Source organism: Mytilus edulis, chromosome 9 (genome assembly GCF_963676685.1).
Source record: "Mytilus edulis chromosome 9, xbMytEdul2.2, whole genome shotgun sequence".
In the NCBI taxonomy this organism is placed as follows: domain Eukaryota; kingdom Metazoa; phylum Mollusca; class Bivalvia; order Mytilida; family Mytilidae; genus Mytilus; species Mytilus edulis.
In genome coordinates this window covers 67,267,203-67,287,315 of record NC_092352.1, presented here as the reverse complement: position 1 = coordinate 67,287,315, position 20,113 = coordinate 67,267,203, and the positions used below count along the sequence as shown (strand labels likewise).

Here is a 20,113-nt window from a genome sequence, read left to right as displayed (position 1 = left end):
TTAAAACTGAGAAATGACTAATTCTAAGATCCACTATTCATGACCCACCTTCTTTTAAAATATATGAATATGTTCATAACTGGAGTGTGAAAATGACATATGAAAAAGTGTCACCGAAATGGTATATGTCAAATATTACATGTATAATGGATTTTGAAATTATTACGAAGTTATTGAAATACATCAAATAAATATAATCTACTGATAACGAATCTAAACCGTCGTAGATAAACTCATCATAGATACCAGGATAAAATTTTGTATTTACGACAGACGCGCGTTTCATCTACTAAAGATACTTCCATAGGTTTGTTTTATGAAAACATTTGATATAGCATGATATATCACTTCCAAACGTTAATTGACAGAATTTCAACAATATATAATGTTTTTATTATTACCCTGCATGCTTTGTGAATGTACAATATTTTCTTTATTCTTCAAAATCAAATCATTCTCCGAAAATGTTGTATCACTAACCTGTCAACATTGTAGTTGTTAGTTAAAACCCTATTCTGAACGTTGCCATTGGCTCTGAGCTTAATTTACGAAGACAGACCATTTAGAATTCGGTATTTTTCATTTTTGTTTTTTTACAAAGAAAAAGTTATTCAATGAGTATTGAAAATGGTGTTTAAAAACAACAATAAATAAATGAATATATGTTTTTTTAAGATTTAGTAGTAACTTAGTACCATAAGAAAGGGCTGAATAAACCATGCACAAGAAAAAGAAATCTTTTTGTAAAAGCATTTCTCGTTTGTCAAAAATAAAATAAAACAAACTGACCATACTTCGATTATAAACTCCCTAACGTCTGTAATAATGATTGTAAGAAGAACATTGTTATATTTCAGCAGTTGCTTTTTTTTTTTTTTTTTTTTACCTCTGAAATAATATCGAAATAACTTCGAAGACGTTCTGTGACATTTATAACTAATTGTTGGACTAACAGTCCCATACCCAGTCAATCTAATTCTTCCCAGGGAAATTCATTTTATCAAATATAACTTTATTAAGCAATACTGATGGGATCTGCTATGGTCCATGTGTTTATTGAAGTATCCAGAAAGACGAAAATATTGTATTCCTGCAGAAAAACGAATTATATCAGCAAAACTTGGGAAGGCAACCCATGATTGTTTTTTTGTTAAACACAAAGTAACAAGGTTATTCTTTAATATTATTCCAAAAAGTAATTTACAATGTGTCCATATTTCTTGCTTATATGATATTCGAGAAGGGTTACTTATTTATTACCCGTAACATATTTCTTATTTATATTGTATCAGCAGTATATATATACAAGAACACCAGCACAACTGTCGACGTTAAACATTATGTTTTCATTTTTCAACTGCCAAAAGTCTCAGAAATAACACACTTCAATGAAATAAAATAAAAGTTGTTACTATTTGATTATAATAAATAACATCTACATCTTTTGAAATCCTGCAAATTATTATATTGAACTTTATCTTATATAATCTCACTGTTTAACTGATCATGTCTGAGTGGTCCAGTCGTAAGAGTTATCCGAAAGACTTGCTATTTCTAAGTAAAGACTCATCAAAATTTTAGAACGCATGATCATTATGGGTAATACAGGACGGGTATAGGGTGGGTGTTTGTCTCATCAGTAGGACTTTAACATACGAATATGTAGTACACTAAACACCAAAAAATGCTGCAACGTTACGCCAAATACTGTCAAAGGAATTCTGGCTGTTGTAAAATATATTTTCAGAAAAGACCGTTCCATAAACATAGAAGAGGTTTGCTGTTGGTACTCTCGGATACAAACATTCACCAGCACTGGCATCGACCTAGTGATTGTAAACAAATATATAATTATCATCATAGCATTACTATTGACAGAAACTTGTTTATGATTAAAAGCTAGTATCTAGAAGGAAATTTTGTAAAACGTTTGTACATGTTTTTTTTTTTTTTTTTTTTTTTTTTTTTTTTTTTTTTTTTATATATTTCTACTTATAAATGGATTATTTTTCAGTTAACATTACATACATTCTGCAGTTAAAGTTTTTAAAACATTTATTAGATTCCTTACCTATACTGGATGTTTACCAAACTTGGACATAAGCTTCTTACAATTAAAAGGTAGTATCGAGAGGATTTTTTATTAATTTTTCCCCACATTTTTGTTGAACCTGCGATTTACAGCAAAAGTAGGCGAGACACTTGGTTTCGCGGAACCTTTACGATTTTGTTTTCATATTTACACCACTGAGGGTAAGGGCATACGATACAGTTACAGGGAAGGTAATGACGTTGCTAACGTAAATTGTTACTTTCGCGACGTCCACTATGACTTAACGGGAAAAGATTCAGTTTTCGACTGATTTTTATCATTCAAACTTATTTAACTTGAAAACGAGTCCATGGACCCTTCTGTATTAAAATGCCATTTGGTTTGATTACGTAAGAAGATTATGTGTGCCATTTTTCATGAAAACGTAAATAGTGCAATCTTTTTTAAATTTGATAAATATGAGTTATTTGAAAAACAAATTGCACAAGTTAAAAGACATTCATATAAAACAGAATTTACAAATAATTTAACAAAAAAACAGCTTGTGTTTATCTTTTAACATAAAAAAGTTATGTATTTCTGTCGAAAGGAAAAATACGTCCACAAATCTTTTTTTTTTACATATTTGATTTACTCATGCAAAAAAATAGCCTATATGCAAATTGTCAGCAAAATTTCAATATGGGATCAAAACTGTATCGTATGCCTTTAAGAGAAGGGTTGAACGCTTACGAACATATTTAACCCCGCAATATTATGTATGTACCTGTAACACACCAGCAGCCTCTTAATCAGTGTTTAACGTTAGAATTAATTTGATTGTGCACACTGGTGGTGAATACAACAAATAAATAGATAAAAATTAGTAAACAGGACACAAATGAAAACACTCATCTGTTATAAGACTAGAAAAAGGTGTCCACGATTTTTGATTCTATATACCATTATCATACGTCTTTGGAAAGATTGTATAAGCTTGTCTTATAATTTTGATTTTTAATTTAGAAATAAAAGTTTGAACGACTTTGAAAGAAAGATAAAAATAATTTTAGCTTCAGTTGACATGGTTTTCCGTAGCTACAATCTTATACAGTATAACGGACTTCCTTTAATGTTATTCACTCGACCCATTATTCATGATCATCGTGTAAAATAACATCTGTCTGCATTTTCAATTCCAATGGGTTCTATCTTCTCGCTTACAAAGTTGGAGGGGCTCTTGTAACTATACCCCGGACCGTCTTTCAGTTCTTAACTCCCTTGTTGACACTCTATATTCAATATCGTTCCAGGAATTTGACCATACTTGGTCCACACTTAGTCCTTATGAAAATCTGGAATCCTATTAATTTTCAAAGACCAAGGTCAAGGTAACATTTGGAATATATTTGATATCCTTGTTAACGCTATAGACTCTACATAGTTTTACTTAACTTGGCATATGCTTAACCTTTGTAAAAATCCAGAGCTCAATTCATTTTCAAGTTTATAGGTTACAGGTCAATTGTCCACCAAGTGTAACACGATATAAGAGACATGAATTAAGACGGTTAACGCTGAGGTAAAAAAGAAATGTAAAAAATATAAATAAAAGAAAGTGTGTGTGTCGACGCATTACGACGTTTAGTGACAGTCAGGGTCGTTTGGAACCTTATGGAGACAGCAAAGGAACGAACGCAAACCAACACTTGAAATGTTTTCGGGAGACATTAAGCAATGCAAATGCTACCCATTCAAAATACTATGCAATGTTATTAGGCAATAAAACAATAAAATCCCAAATTTGCATTTTAGAATATTTAAATCATGAATGACTCACTTAAACATGAATAATAGTTTTAAATTTATGTCATAGCCTGTTGATTTCTAATTTAGGAAAGGTAATCATTGACTTCCTTGTACAGGAAAAGGACAAACGACAGTAAGATGGCAGATACATTTAATTTTGTTCAACTTTCTCTAGCAATATTATTATTTTCTGACAAATCACAAGGTAAGGATCTAACTTTACTATTTTCCTGTTTGTATCATATAACTTATGTATAACTGTATAACATGTATACGATGCTCGAAGTTTAAACCTGCTAACACGGAGACACAGCAGCACAAATATTCAGGGTAACTGAAAACTATATATTAAATATCTTATGAATTGATTGGGAATAACAACAAAGAGCGGTTAACAGCTTTAAGAAAAATTATATTGCATAGGACCATAACTTCCGCAAAAAATGCTCAACCTTAACTATCTTCAACTTGATCTGTAACTGTTTGTCATAAATATGACTATAAGCTTAATACGCTTTTAATGGATTCAAACATTAAAGAAATTGTTTATTCTGAGGTCAACAATATCCACACCAATACTTAAACGAACTCAAATTCAACCAATTTCTTATGATTTAGCTATATACAGAACATTTTGACCCACCAAGAAAAAAATTAATGTTAATGTTACTTTCTAAATCAAAGTTTTATAACGTTCGAAAAATTATTCAAACGTAACGTTTCATGATACACATTATATCAAGTCGCTACAGGCAAATACCAGAAAATAATCGGTCTAGATCTTTAATAAAATGTGCAAATTTCGAGATAAGTAGGCAATTCATGTTTTCATTCAATATGGAAAATGACATGTTTTATCATATTAATTTTATTGTTGTGTTTTGTTTTACAAAGAAGGGAATATTTTTGATTGATTTATTTTTTTTGACCCATAAGGGGATGCAACTAGAATGTAGGGCAGATAATTCAGATAAAGTAACGTTTACAATAGAACGTGTTAGGAATGTAAATGTTTTATTATGTACCAAGAAAACGAGTCACGTAACCATCTTTTTCTTTTACTTATCTTAATGCATAATATCACAGCTATCTTCTCATATTTCTATATAGTAGTTTTTCATGTTTTCATTTGAAAATAAGTCCCGTGACCCATTCTTTGTATTATTTTTGGTTTTTAAAAGCATGATATAAACTACATTTTGGCAAATTGTTAAAATATTCTATGAAATATAATTTAGACACCCCTCCTCTACCTTAATAAATTGATATTAAAAAAATCAAAATCTATGATAGATTATAAGTTAGCATATAAAGTATTCACATAGAAGAAAAGGTCTCAGACTATATATCAGTTTTAATTAATAATCTGACTGAAAGCAAGAAAATAAAGTAAGAAACATTGGAGAAAATACCCTAGGAATAACATGAATAGTGCCATAACTATTAAAAATATAAGCATAAATCTCCAATAGGAGGATTTCTTTTGGGGGGATGCTCCATTTGTGTTACTGGTTGCAGAAATGTTAAAGGTTAAAGAGAGCAAATAGATATTGACACTCATAAGTCGAAGACAAACTAACTGACATCATCATGGCAAAACGAAAAAAAAGTCAAACAACAGTCTACAAATCACAAAATAGAAAACTGAAGACATAACACAGAAAACCAAGCAACAATCGAGGGTTATCTCATGTGCTGCAGACGGGTGAGCATATTAATTTAAGTGAATCCTAAAAATGTTAAGAAAAAAATCTAAATTGATGAACAAGTAACTAAATGTAATCAATTCAACTTGCTGGTAAAATTAAACGATCAAAGCTGTTGAAATTTTGTTTAAGAAATAATTAATTGCAACTATGGATTTGTTTTCAATTAGTTATGGGTTGGGCATTTTTATGATTATCTTTTTACAAACGATATTATCGAATATAAATGCACAAAAACAAACAACGGTTCACAAAACACAACATACAAAAAAACTAAAATTGAGCAACACGTACCAAACCCAAACCGGTTGATCTTATGTGAGTCGAGAGGTAAAGCAGAACATCTTTCAGATGTGGCGCACGTCGTAATATTCATGGTAATACAAAACCCAGTATTATATCTTATTCGGACACGATTGTGGTAACGCCAATTGGAACATATTCGTCGTCATCTGTAGCTATTCCATAACGATCGTCTGTGCAACTGTAAGATAAGAAGATTGTATATTCACTTATTCGAACTCTTGGTGTTAATAGCTTTTTTTTATTAGCATCAACCTCAACTAAGGACACCACTATAAAAAGTTCAGGTTCAATTGGGAGGGAGGAATATAATCCCTATCCAAACGCTTCTGGAATGGAGAATACTTGTGTAAAGTCTAGAAAAGATGTATGTTTTAATTTTAAGGCAAGCTGAAAGAGTTTGAAATTGTGTCATAATTTTTCGGGATTTTGGACAACATATTTAACAGAGAAATGTTACTGACAATATTTATGCCACCAGTTATATTATCATGGCCAGGCAGATTATATATATGAATGAGGAACTAAAACAGAAGCCATTAAAACTTTAAAACTTAACATCCATACGGATTGTTTTCTTATATCTATTTAATAGTTTGATAATGAAATGAAAGAATTACATTGTTTTGATTCTGCAATTCTACGATACATAAATAGTAGCGGTTTTGTATCTTTTGTTTTACATGATCGGTATCAAGGCATTCAAACATGTATTTTTCTATTTGATATTAAGGCTTAATCATAGAAAGCTTGTTATGTGAAAATTCTGATGTAGAACTCAACTGTCCTGTTGAAAACGTTATAGACGATATCAATATTGTAATTTAAGAAATCATAGATCGGAGAATAGATAATTGTTCATAACCCGTAAAACTAGACTTGCATTTTGTTATAAAACAACCATCAAAGATTATAGGCTAATAATACCAAATACTTTGGTACACCAAATAGGCGTATTGTCTAAGACGTTGAAGATCATAGAAAATATTTCTAAGGTAATTGCGTTGATACCCAAAGGTAGAAAAAACAATGTGTTTTGAATAATTCAACAATGTACTTACATGTATGCTAGGCTTTCAAGCCGAAGAGAAGTCCTGATAAAAGGATTGTCCTATGAAAGGGATGTATTTTAAAGACCTCCACATCCAAATGGAGGTTTTAACTCTGAAGGTTTAGAGCGATAAACAAACGACAACTACTGTATATCGAATTCCTGACGTAGGACAGGTGGAAACATTTGAAGCGGGATTAAACGTTTTAATGGTACCAGACCTTCTCCCTTTTTCTGAAACAATAGCATAACATCACAACATAGAAAAATACACGATAAAATATCAATTGGCAGGCTTAACTCAATAAAAAAAACGTAAATTAATACACTGTGAACGAATAAATTTGATCTGCGATATCTGAATGCAAATGCACAGTTAGTAAAATATAAGGGACAAACATTCAAGGCCAAAAAGCAAACAAACAAATCCAAACAAAGCCATGGCAAGACGCCACTGAGAAATATTTAACCCTTCAAAATAATCACTTTTGAAAAAAAAACCCGGTTTTAAAAATACAGGTAAATCTTGAAGTTTAAACAAATGTAGTAAGAAGAAGTGAAAATTAGAAGATATTCCAAATAATCAAAGCTGGTATATAGACAAGATTCATATTAGTATAAACTAACAAAAAAGCATTATAAACAGTATCAAAAGGTCGAATTAACAAGAAAATACGATTTGAGAGTACTCGCAGTTACTGACAGCTAGTTAAAAGCCAAAAACAATTAATAATAAAAAAATCATGCATCAGAGACTGAAAATCAACTAAAACTCATCCCAGGGATTTAGTATTTTAACGTCATGAACAGTCAGAGAAGACATGACTTGTGCAATGCCAAAAAAGAAATGTATCGGCAGGTAGTAGGATAGTGAGGAGCGACTTCTATAAAGATAAAAATTAACGTGTCAGTGTCTCTATAAATCCCGCCTAAAAAGAAGATACAATTTAGTTATGTTTTAATTTGCTAATCACAAAATCGATATTAGTGCCAATGTAAACTATATTCAGCGATCTAATTACAACATTGGCATGATAACCCTTACTTATAAGTTTGTTTAAAGGTTCGAAGAGTTTACACTGATCACATAATGATTTTTTCGCTTCAAGTACACTATTACCATAAAATTTAGGATGTGAAATACCATTTTTAATAAGTTTTCTACAGGTACAGCCAAATTTACTAAAAAAGGAAAATTAACAATAGGAAATTAAAAATCGTCTCTTTTGTCGTAAATTTTAGTATGAAGTTTCCTGTTTTAAAATAGAAAAGGACAACTGCTGCTGTTTATGTAAGATTTAGTTACAGTGACTTCTTTTGGGTAAATTTCGAAAGTATATCTAGAGAACTCTGGATTATTCAACGAAAAAATATCATCCAGATAACGATATGTATTTTTGAATGTATCAACCAAATATAACAATGATGGGTTTTTACTGAGTTTGGTCATAAACTGCGATTCATAACAATATAGAAATAAATCTGCTATTAAAGGGGCACAGATTTTTTGAAAGACCATTTTATCAAATACAAAAACTTTTTCTTTATAAGATTGTGTAGAAGTGTAGCGTACAGAGTAGAAAAATCATAACTGTCAACAGAATTATAAGGACCATCAAAAGCATGTATTTTATCTAAAACCTCTAAAGAATTTTTAACACTCCAAAAATAATTAATACCATCATTTTCATAAACTTTATTACAAAAGTTAATAACCAGTTCTTTGATAGTAGTAAGGGAGGTAGTTAGAAGCACTGATAGTAGTTATCAAAGGTACCAGGATTATAATTTAGTACGCCAGACGCGCGTTTCGGCTACATAAGACTCATCAGTGACGCTCATATCAAAATATTTATAAAGCCAAACAAGTACAAAGTTGAAGAGCATTGAGGAACCAAAATTCCCAAAAAGTTGTGCCAAATACGGCTAAGGTAATCTATGTCTGGGATAAGAAAATCCTTAGTTTTTCGAAAAATTCAAAGTTTTGTAAACAGGAAATTCATAAAAATGACCACATTATTGATACTCATGTCAACACCGAAGTGTTGACTACTGGACTGGTGCTACCCTCGGGGACGAAACGTCCACCAGCAGTGGCATCTACGCAGTGGTGTAAATAGTTATCAGATAGATTAGTAGTAGAACACTTACTCGAAGCGGAGATGAAGAAACGGAATTTAAATGTTTTTTGTGTAATTTCTCTTACCAGTAAAGGGTAGGGACTTTCAAATGTTCGGAAGATGTTTTAACCTGGGTAGTGGCAGTAGTATGCTAGTTAACGATTTGACTCTCTGTGGTGCGCACTGACCTGAATGTAGAGGAATTGATCATTTCGTTTTGAAGAACGTCCGTGTAGTGTATGCGTCACACCACCACTACATTATCGTCTGCCTTGTCTGCCGCTACGAACACAATCCGCTCTGCGAGTACCTGGAGTTTATTTTTTGTTCAAGAAATGAGAATATTATGGATCCTATTATTAATTACAGAATTGTTTTCTAAATGAGATATTCGAATATTAACAGTATTCATAATCATGATAATTGTATTTGTAACTGTCTAAATATTTTTTATTATATTTTTCACGTTTGCACCAATTTTTACAGTAGGCAGACAGAGCATGTCAACCTGTTTTGTGTAGTGAATAAGAGACAACAAATTCAAATATGTTGATTTGTTTAGTTGAAGGGCTATCCTGTGAGAGATTGGGGAGTGGGAATTCTCAAACGGAACTCAATTGTACAGTTGGGAACACCATAAACGATATCAACATTACAATTCATGAAGTGCATGATGCTTGCAGTACAACAGATGACGTTCTTACAGAAACCATAACAGACTTGGACTCAGCGTCTTATACATCTTGTATTGGCCACAACTCGTGTATATTAACAGACAAAACGATCAATGTTTCAAATTCAGGTTCGGAGAAAACGTGGAAACTAGTTATACAATATTATTGTGTTCGTAAGTAAATACATATATAAATGTACTTCAAATTCAATAATTAGCTTTAACCTCCAAAGCGACATCATCAATATTTTAAAACACTTAATCAAGATATAGTACAGCTGGTTAGATATATATTATTCGCAAACAAGTGTATTTCTGCAACATGTGCAAGGCATATCACTTGTGTAAACTTTAAGTCCAAGGCGAGGTTAATTCCCAAAAGCAATCATAAATTCATAAAAAGAGAAATCAAGTGTCAAATGAATAATTTCAACATTATTTAATTGATCAAATCCTGTATTCATATTTCCAGTCTATGTATAATACATTATAAACGGTTTTAAAACTATTTCTCTGTTTTCTAGTGCAGTTAACTATGATCTACTATCGCTATACGTATACTGGTAAACACAGGATATACGAAAAAAGTTTGAAAAAACATCGATAAGCAACATTTTAATCTGCTTACGGATAAACGATTGATCTTTAGAACAGAGTTTGGGCTGGTTTGAACGTTATCTAACTCTCCCTAGCGCGTCCAATAAAAATGATAGAGGATACAGGATAGAAGACACAAACAAATCCAAAGGGGAATAGAAGAATAAAACACGAAAAATACGATTTTTCTCAAACGATGTCACAAATTAAACATGTATACTATCATATTTCGGTAGTGCTTAATTTTTATGAATGAGTTTTAAGGAGATATGAAGGATACGTAATTAATTTAGACAGCATCAACCCAATTAAACAACATACAAAACAATTTACTTCTAAAATTCAACATACGGTCTTCTAAAATGACATGCCATTACTGTACTTTAAGTTTTTAATTCTCCCAAGTCTAGCTATGATATAAAGAAGAGTTATGAACACATGTAAAAAATAATATCTTAATAGAAAAAAATTAACATTACTTAAAAAATGAGCAGGATCAACAACAAACTTCTTATTGACCATTTTTGTTTACTATAAACATAATGCTATACTAGAGAAAGAGAAATAAAAGTGAATCATAAATTTCGAATACAAAAAAACTGTTGGCATTTTAAAAGAACGGTCTCTCACAAAATATCATGTCAGTTCAGTATGTTATGCTTTGAAGGATGCGTACGATAAGGACATTTTTGACACCCAACATTAAACGGTATACTGCTAAATAACGTCTTTTGTAAAATTGATTGATTTATACGCAAGGCTATTCTGAATGAATTTATCTACATTGCGGGAACAAGTTTCACTTCATCAGCTAAGAGACGGCTAGTGTTCTTTTTTTTTTTAGAAAAGCTATAACTATGTGATAAGGTTTTTTTTACCTGTTATTAAAATGCAAATATCGGAATAAAAAGATATCTTTAAAACTGTTTACAAAGTCTTCTAAATTATACGATTTACATTTATGGATATTTGTCGGCAGAAGTATGAATGATTAAGAAAAGAAAGCATATAAAAGTATAGATAAAATTTAATAATTAAAATACTTATCTCATTATTGACGAACTACATAAAACAACAGCAGAAATACCATTGGTTACATTTTAATTGAATAAACATCAATAACCTGACGGGTGTGGAATCCTTCCACACCAAAACCTCGAGCAGAAATAAATCTAAATAAATGTGTAAACCTGTCTGAAAAACTCAATTGACAAATATTTAAAAATAGCCAACAGGAATATGGTAAGATTTTACCTAAAAAAAATCTACAGTGTCCGGACGCACGAAAATTTGATGTGTTTCGTTCATTTCATGTCATTAGAATTGAAAGTAAGTTTTTGATGCCACAAAATGAATTTGATATGGGAAATTAAATCTGTTTTACATTCTGAAAGTTTACGTACATACATATTATTCTATTACAGATACAAGTAATAATCACCACTATCTAAAGAATCCAAAAAAAGTTTGTCCCTATAAAATGGAGTCAATAGCATGTGGAAATGCAATCAGAAAAATTGAAATTAAGTCAGTTGAAATGATGCCGTATTTATCAGTTTGCGAAAAACCAGTTTTGAATAACAGTTGCATAGAATTGATTCAACAGAAAGTAAATACGTCATGCAACGGAAAACAAAATTGTGAACCACAAATTTGGAACCAATCTGTTTTTACATGGGATGATTGTATCAGAATACCAAAGTTCTATAATATATCTTTCAGCTGTGTTAAAGGTCAGTTTAAATCAATTTAATAATTAACATTTACCTTAATTTCTTTCATCATAGATATACCTCAACACTCAATATCTGCCTAAAGTTCGTACTACTATTCTTTTATACAGATTTACAGTTTTGTAGTCATATTAATACTTACAGATTTTCAATCGATTTACTTTCCTTTACTATCTTCCCTGCCTAATAGAAAGATAAGATTCGGTATGTCAATGGGTTTCTATTTTGGAACCCTAATTACCGACTTTGTTTTGACTGTTATGAAGCAGCATTCATACAAAACTTTCTAGAAAAGTAAAAAAAAATCCTCTTGGAAACTTTCACTTCCAGATATAAAGATGATTTCCTGTCGCTCAATTAACCAAACTTCAGTGAATGCTTGTATGTTTTATATCCCATGCAGTGCTTGTATTTAATTTAATCGCCTGATAGATATCCAGATTCCAATAATGACCAAAACCAATACTGGATCTATTACCCGATGGACCGAGCGGAGCTGTTATATGCTCATACGTGGTGCCATTGGCTACTCAAAGGTCTAAGTTAACTATTACTTGAATTTAACTTACTAATTAGGTCCGTCTTGTGGCAGAAAACACGATAAACCGAGATAAAAGACCAACAAAGCAACCTATATGCAATATCCAGGAGATAAGAAATCCCCCCTAGCACCTCCAAGGTATGCCATAAGGGTATGTTATGGCTCGTACGTATGCTAAGGGTCCCTGCTGTCTGTCTGAATTCGTTCTTATTCTAAGCCATGCGGAATTAAGTAAAAAAATATTTTAATCGACCCCTATCTGCCTGTCGGATAGCAAGATACCAATATTGTCGAAAATCAACACCATAAACCGACCTTCAAGACCAGATAAAGAACCTATAGCCAATACCTAGGAGATAGGGAATCTTACCCAGCATCACCCAGGCATGTCATAGGGGTATAGTATGAAACAAACGTTCGCTGTGGGTCCCCGCTACCCACTCAAATCATTATTCATTCTTAATTATTGGAATGCAAACCAAAAAAAATTAATAATAATCGACCACTACCCGCCTGTCGGATAACCAGACACCAACATTGACCATGCGAACACTGGATATATTTAACCAATGGACTGAACATGCCTTATGTGTGTCCATACGCGGTGTCATCGCAAATTTAAGGACTCAGCTACATGTAACTATAACATGACGTTTCCTTACGAAGAAGGTCCGTCTTAGGGAAGAAAAAAACAATAAACCGACTTCAAATTCCTGAAAATCAACCTATAGGCTATAACCCATCAGGAGGGACATACCCAACACCTCAATAGGGATAAAGTATTGCTAACAACAAACGTTAAGTGTCCTTGCTACCTGCCTGAATCCTTATTTATTCTTAATTATGCAAACATTAGCCAAAAAGAATTCTAATCAACCCTACCGCTTGTCGGATAACAAGACGCCAATATTGTCCATATGCAAACTATTATCACAAAAAATGATGGAGTTTGTTGACACTTAAGTGCTTTCAAGTTGCGTTTTGCATTATGTTGCATAAATTGTTTTAAAGGTGTAATACCACCAAATCATGGTACGTCCCATGCAGCTGTATACGAAAATTTATCGATAATTTTTTCCCTTGAATTTGACAGTTGTAAGTAATCAATCCTACATTTTATTGCAGTAAAACATTTCTGTGTTATATACATATGTCTTGGGTATTTCAAGCACCATTATTTATTTATTTGGGGTTTCTATAGAATATAAAAATTACCCCATTATTTTTATTTATTGGCCTGAAAAGTTGACATTTTGAGGAAATGAGAGGTATAAATCTACCAAAAAAAAGACCTTATAAAGAAGAGAAAAAGGTCCATTAGTGGTATTTATCACCCTACAATCATCTTGTGTATCACATTTAACTGTTTGTAGGCAGATGAGATAAATATTTGATCATTTATTGGTCCATACTATATTATATCTTGATGCGGCTTTGTTTGGATTTGTCGAAGAAATTTTGCTCGAATCGCTGTAGATTTCGTTTTCATTATACTAGATTTTTCTCAAACTATTGAACTGATTATGACAAAACTTGACGGGAATGCTTGAAACAACCAGTATTACAAAGAAAAAAGTCACATTCAGTTTATTAAACAATAAGTATTTTTTAAACTATTCACAATGTTTGCGTAATGCATCTTTATAACAACAACACAAGTCCGTATTTAGAACATAAAATTATGATATCGATTTAAGTAAACTTGAACCAATAGTAAATCAAAATCAATTGCTTTGTGAAGCCAAAAAAAAAATAAAAAAATATATGAAGTATCATAACGAAACAAATAAAAAAATATGTGAGGTGTAAGGTTCTGAATGCAACATTAATCAGGATAATATTCTATAAAAAAACCGGATGTTCAATGCTTATAAATCCATTAAGATGATGAACATCGAGGTAAAAATAAAACAAAAGGAGGGAGCCCAAAAGGGTCGCCAGAGTAATTGTATCATATTTTGCATGCATCATCAACTATGCAAATCAACGCTCAGTCAAAATTTCACAATGGGGAAAAACACAGTTGTTTATTTTGCTAATAAGCTGACTGTTCAGGTACCTAAATATCAAAGATATATCGCTTGTCAGTTAAGACACAGACTCATCGTATTGGTCCCATTGCATTTGTCCAAGCGTGTCAATATCGACGACTCTAATTAATATCAGGTTACTCAGCACATTTGTCTTGATACATGCTGCAGCCAAATTGCCATTTAAGCGTACAAAAATAATCTACAAATCAGAAATTATTATGCAAGTATGCATTTTTGTATACAAAGTTGTAAACACGTCAATTGACAAAATAAGATAAACTATAAGGTCTAGATTTCATTGAACAAAATTTCTATTGACATTTCCATAACGGACAATTCTCATGTACAAGTAAAAACTTGTCAAATAGCTTGTCAAATAGCTTGTTACACATGTTACAATATTCCAAATAATAAACATACTGAAAGTAAAAGACAAAAGACTTAAAATTTTAAGCAAATTCAAAAATAACTAGTAAATCAGTTTTTTTTTAGCTCACCGGTTCTGAAAGGCCATTTTCTCATCACTTGGCGTCCGCCGTCCGTTGGCAGTAATCGTCCGTCGTTTAATTTTACAAAAATAGTCTCCTCTGAAACTCCATTACTTCATTTGACCAATTTTTGGCAAGAATTGGGGTATCCTGTTATTAAAATGTGTCCGACAACCCGGCCTGCAAACCAACATGGCCGCTATGGCAAAAAGTAGAACATAGGGGTAAAATGTAGTTTTTGAATTATATCTCTGAAACTATAGCATCTATAGACTCTATTACAATACAAATAACATTATTTGAGAAATGAACTTACGATACTTTAATTCAACTTTCAGCAATTTCTCCGGATGTTTCGTTATCAGAGGAAACAAATGTAGTAAGTAAGTATAACTCTGCCATGATCATTAAACAGATTTTGTCAGATGAATAAAACAAACAAACATTTCTTTTAAAGAGAAAATAACATTTGTGTATTAATTTTCTTTTATACATTCAACTATTTCTTAGCATATCTTTGACGATGCGGATTGGTTTTGTGATTTAAACATGTTAACGGTGAAATTATTACTAGAATTATTATCAATAGATACCATCATTATGGATAACATAGAATGAAGCTAACATTCAATGAACGCGCGTCTGGCGTATCGTATATAAAAAATTTCGTCCTGGTATTTATGATGAGTTTATTTATTAACTTGATTTCAATTTTATTCAGGTGTAGCAGTAGGTGTTACAGTTGGACTTATTACAATTGTCGGCGTCATTGTGGTGTATATACTGTTTGTTAGAAGGTAACGTCATTTGTAAAAGATAATTTTGTAAATCCCTTACCATTATAAGCATTAACGACTATTCTATTATCTTCACATAACATTATAGCTGAGGAAGGGATAGAGAAAGAGTAAGTATTGCCATGCCTTAGATTTGACTAAAGTCATTTTCTTGCAGTACTTCCCAATTTGTTATCCTATTTTTAACCTAGTGAATCATCCATTGTATTTTATTGATAGAGTACTTGAATCATTTGTTTTGTTTTACTGTAGAAAAGTGTCAGATGACGAACAAAACACAACTAATAAACGAGATGAAAACAAATATAGCATTGGAAATAAAAACACTGCAATTCCTTCGGACTCCAACTATGAGATATTGACAACAGATCAAGAATCAAGAAGCTATGACGAATTAAAGCAAGATTTTAGGAAACAACCCAGTCGAGATCAACCAGACATAAACAACAAAGAAATGGAAAATGAATACATTATTCCTTGTCCAGTAACCCAACAAAATAAATCTAAAAAGGAAAATGAGGACCAAACAGTCAATCACGTAGAATCAAACATTGGAATTGGAATCAGAGAACATACACAGAGTTCATTATCAAATTCTGCTAATTATTTTACAGTTCTTTAGCAAAACGGAACGGACCGTCCTGTACAGCATCATAATTCGCTGCATACGGAATGGCAAACCATCATAATGAAAATGAAATGGATAATTTAGAAAATGAATCCGAAATAAAAATGTTGCATTCAATAAAGACCAATTAGATGTTTTGTGGAAAATCTGCCCTGATAAACAGCAGGACATCAATTTCAATAGACCTTTATATTGTTTGGATTGCAGACCTTCCCAAAGTAACGTGTGACTTGGGTGGTATGTTGTGTCATTGACACTCATATTACACCATAATTCTATGTCATTGATCAGACATACGAAAATGTATATTTTATATCTTTCGACGTAAACATGTGCTTATAACATAGAATAACCATATTTGTTACAGCTTGCCTTTACGTTCTGATATACAGATTGTGTTCTCTCAATAAAAAAAAACCCGTATTCAATGACTACGTTGAACTGTTTTAATCAATCGAAATTTATATAAATGGTACTAAGTTTGTTCTTAAATCGGCTTCGTAACTTTAGTTACATCCAGAAATTTATTATTTTTTCAAAATTTGAGCAGAGACGGTATGCGGTATACTTATCGACTAAATTGTACCTTAGTTGCTTGCACATTAATTATGCTTTCCTTGTTTAAGTGTTGCTGCTAACAATGAGGCTAATAAACCGAAAGCTCCGAATGAAAACATTATATTAAGTCTTAGAGGGATTGCTTTTTATTTTTTATTTTTCTGTAACATATAACTTTGGATATGTTTCGTAGGATGCTGTTTGTCATTTCGTTTCAGCCATGGTTGTGTCTGCTTTTCGTCGACTTATGATTTATCATTTCTGATTGCGATGTATTTTTACAATTGTCGAAGCCGCAATCCGTTATGTTGTCTCACTTTGACTACGAATGCTGTTTATCATTCGAGCGTCACTGATGAGTCTTATGTAGACGAAACGCGCGTCTGGCGTATAAAATTATAATCCTGGTACTTTTGATAACTATCACACATATGTACCACGGGTGCCTCTTAATGGCACAATATATACGTTTTCGTCCGCAGGACATGATAATACCAGGTTGTTTTTGGTTTTTGTTTACCTCAATTTTTATTTTCTTGTATTGTATTGTAAACTGCAACGACTCCTCGTGGTTTTTATTTTTGCGATTTCCAAAATCAGGTATGATTGTTAAGTGGTAGGCAAAATATGAAGGATATTGAATGATTTCTCTGACATTGTTAAACTTAAAGTCATAATCGGAAGTTTTAATGATAGATTACGAAAGTATTTCTCCACTTTAGTACCTTCAGAATTCGCAAAGTGAGGCAAAAGATTACAAAGGACCATTCGTACTAAAACGTTACAATTAACTGTCAACGCAACAGAAAAAAGAAAAAAAGAAAAAAAAATTATAGACCAAAAAGCCACACAACAGTTCACCAAAATACACAATATTTGAAAAAAAAGTAAAATCACAAAAATACTGAACTCAGAGGAAAATCAATTTGAAAAGTCCATAATCACATGGCAAAATCAAAAAACAAAACGCATCAAAAACGAATGGACAAGAACTGTCATATTCCTGACTTGGTACAGGCATTTTCAAATGTAGAAAATGGTGGATTAAAAGAAATTAAAGACTGGACAACATGAACCCACCTCGAACAGGGATGGCTTCAGTAAGAGATCTAGTAGGGTAAGTCTGCATGTAGCACATTTCGTGTTACTCATGTAAATATACAATTCGTAATAAGTCCGATAAGGTAGGTCAAATTCGGAAAAAGAGGACATGATTATTTGTTACGACAATTGGAACATTTTCGTTGTCATTGGTGAACCTGATGTTCTAGATAGGCAAATCAACGCATAATGACGACCATGTTCAAATATCGCAAATATTTTACAGATTCAGGAAAACAAATTCAGGCAACACACAAATACTGTGGGAATCGCATGAACTCTTAACAAAACCAGGCAATGAGCATCAACAGAGTGAGTATACCCTGTTGTGTATGCATCGCTTGCCATTTGAGTGCATCAGCATTTGTATTTGATCCGTGATCATGCATTCGGTTAAAAATAAACATGAACAAATTAATATCTGAAAATAATTAAAAATATAACTCAGTCGGTTGCATATGATAACCATGATAACAATGATTACACATATATCCTGCATTCATTAACATGTCTAAACCACTATTAGCATCGACCCGGTGTTTGTAAAAACTAATCCAGATACAATGTTTATAATACGTTGCGTTAAGCAGGAGTTTCGTCTATTTGAATTCAAGACTAAAGCTGTGTTTTTTTAAAATATATCTATCAACTGAATTATAACTGTTGGTTGACAAAAACACAATTTAGTATCAAAGTTATCATGTAATGATTATTTACTGGAAGTGTATATGTCGTGTACATGTTACTATTTTGTACAAGTAATTACCTGTACAAAAACTTTGTTATAGTAATTACCTGTACGATGCCATCATACAAGTAATTACTTGTACAAATTTTTTGTACACGTAATAACCTGTACCAAAATCATAAAATGTACACGACATATATACACCAAATACCTGTTGTTGTATTTCAATGCATTTTGTTTATGTGTTTAGTTTCCAAGATTACTTCGGTGTTGACTTGTACACTATTTACAATGTAACATAATGCACAAAAACATTACCAGAATCAAGTTAAAACTGTGGTGTAAATGTTAGAGTGTCGGAATTATGTCACTGGTAATAAATTCCGGGTTTATTGTCGCTATCGATCATGTACTATATATCTTACCAAAGATATGTGTATTTCAAGTTGTTGCAAAGTTTAAAAAACGTAGAACGTACTACATGTCCTACATAGTTTAATTTCCCCCAGAAGAAGTATGAACAGGAAAATGTGGATATGTGAAAATCGAAGCATTGAATGATTAAAGGACATTTCATCTCTATACGAGAGATCAAATCCGCATCTAAACGTTTATTTCATAATTGGTTGATTTATAATTTGTTTACTTTACTACTAGCATTATTTTTATGACCTAAATAGGTAAATCGTAACTTCCTTGTAAAGGAAAGTGAACATTGTTATACGCCGTCGAAATGGACGATAATACATTCAACTTTTTAAGACTGTATCTTGCAATATTGTCATTTGCAGACAAATCACATGGTAAGCTTTTGATTTTTCTATTTTCGCTTATAAATCGACTAGAAAATTACATTCACATATACCGTGTATATTTCCATATAAAGTTACTGTAATCACACCACATCATCATTTAATAAATAGTTTACAGTCAACAACTATTTTATTAAAAAGTCATTAAAAATACACTCTTATAAACGACATTCGACAAAACAGTTGATAGCAAACAAGGTGACTAAAGTATGCAAAAGTGAAAATACAAAATTTTATAATAAAATGATGATATGAAAGACATGCTGATGAAAATAAAAACACTTTACGCCAAAAAATCATAAATTTTTGAGATATTCAAAGGCTACGGTAAAAATTACCGAGAAATTTGTTTTAAACTAACAATTACTTCTGAAAATAAGGTACACATTTGTTATTAAATACACATATTCAGGAATTAATGCTGTTTATAAGTTCCGAAGTTC

General features: G+C 31.7%; 1 protein-coding gene across 2 annotated transcripts; it reads left to right on the top strand.

The window, feature by feature from the left end:
* The first annotated feature begins 3,939 nt into the window (after positions 1 to 3,939).
* On the top strand, positions 3,940 to 16,926 carry LOC139488847 (uncharacterized). Of its 2 annotated transcripts, none has more exons than XM_071274790.1 (6): positions 3,940 to 4,046; positions 9,584 to 9,868; positions 11,716 to 12,024; positions 15,425 to 15,469; positions 15,808 to 15,883; positions 16,136 to 16,926. In XM_071274790.1, the coding sequence occupies exons 1-6, from the start codon at positions 3,980 to 3,982 to the stop codon at positions 16,503 to 16,505; spliced, it is 1,152 nt and encodes a 383-aa protein (XP_071130891.1). In that variant the 5' UTR covers positions 3,940 to 3,979; the 3' UTR covers positions 16,506 to 16,926. The 2 variants fall into 2 exon arrangements, with proteins under 2 accessions (XP_071130891.1, XP_071130892.1); XM_071274791.1 differs by having other exon boundaries at positions 3,958 to 4,046; positions 9,590 to 9,868.
* The last annotated feature ends 3,187 nt before the right edge of the window (positions 16,927 to 20,113 follow it).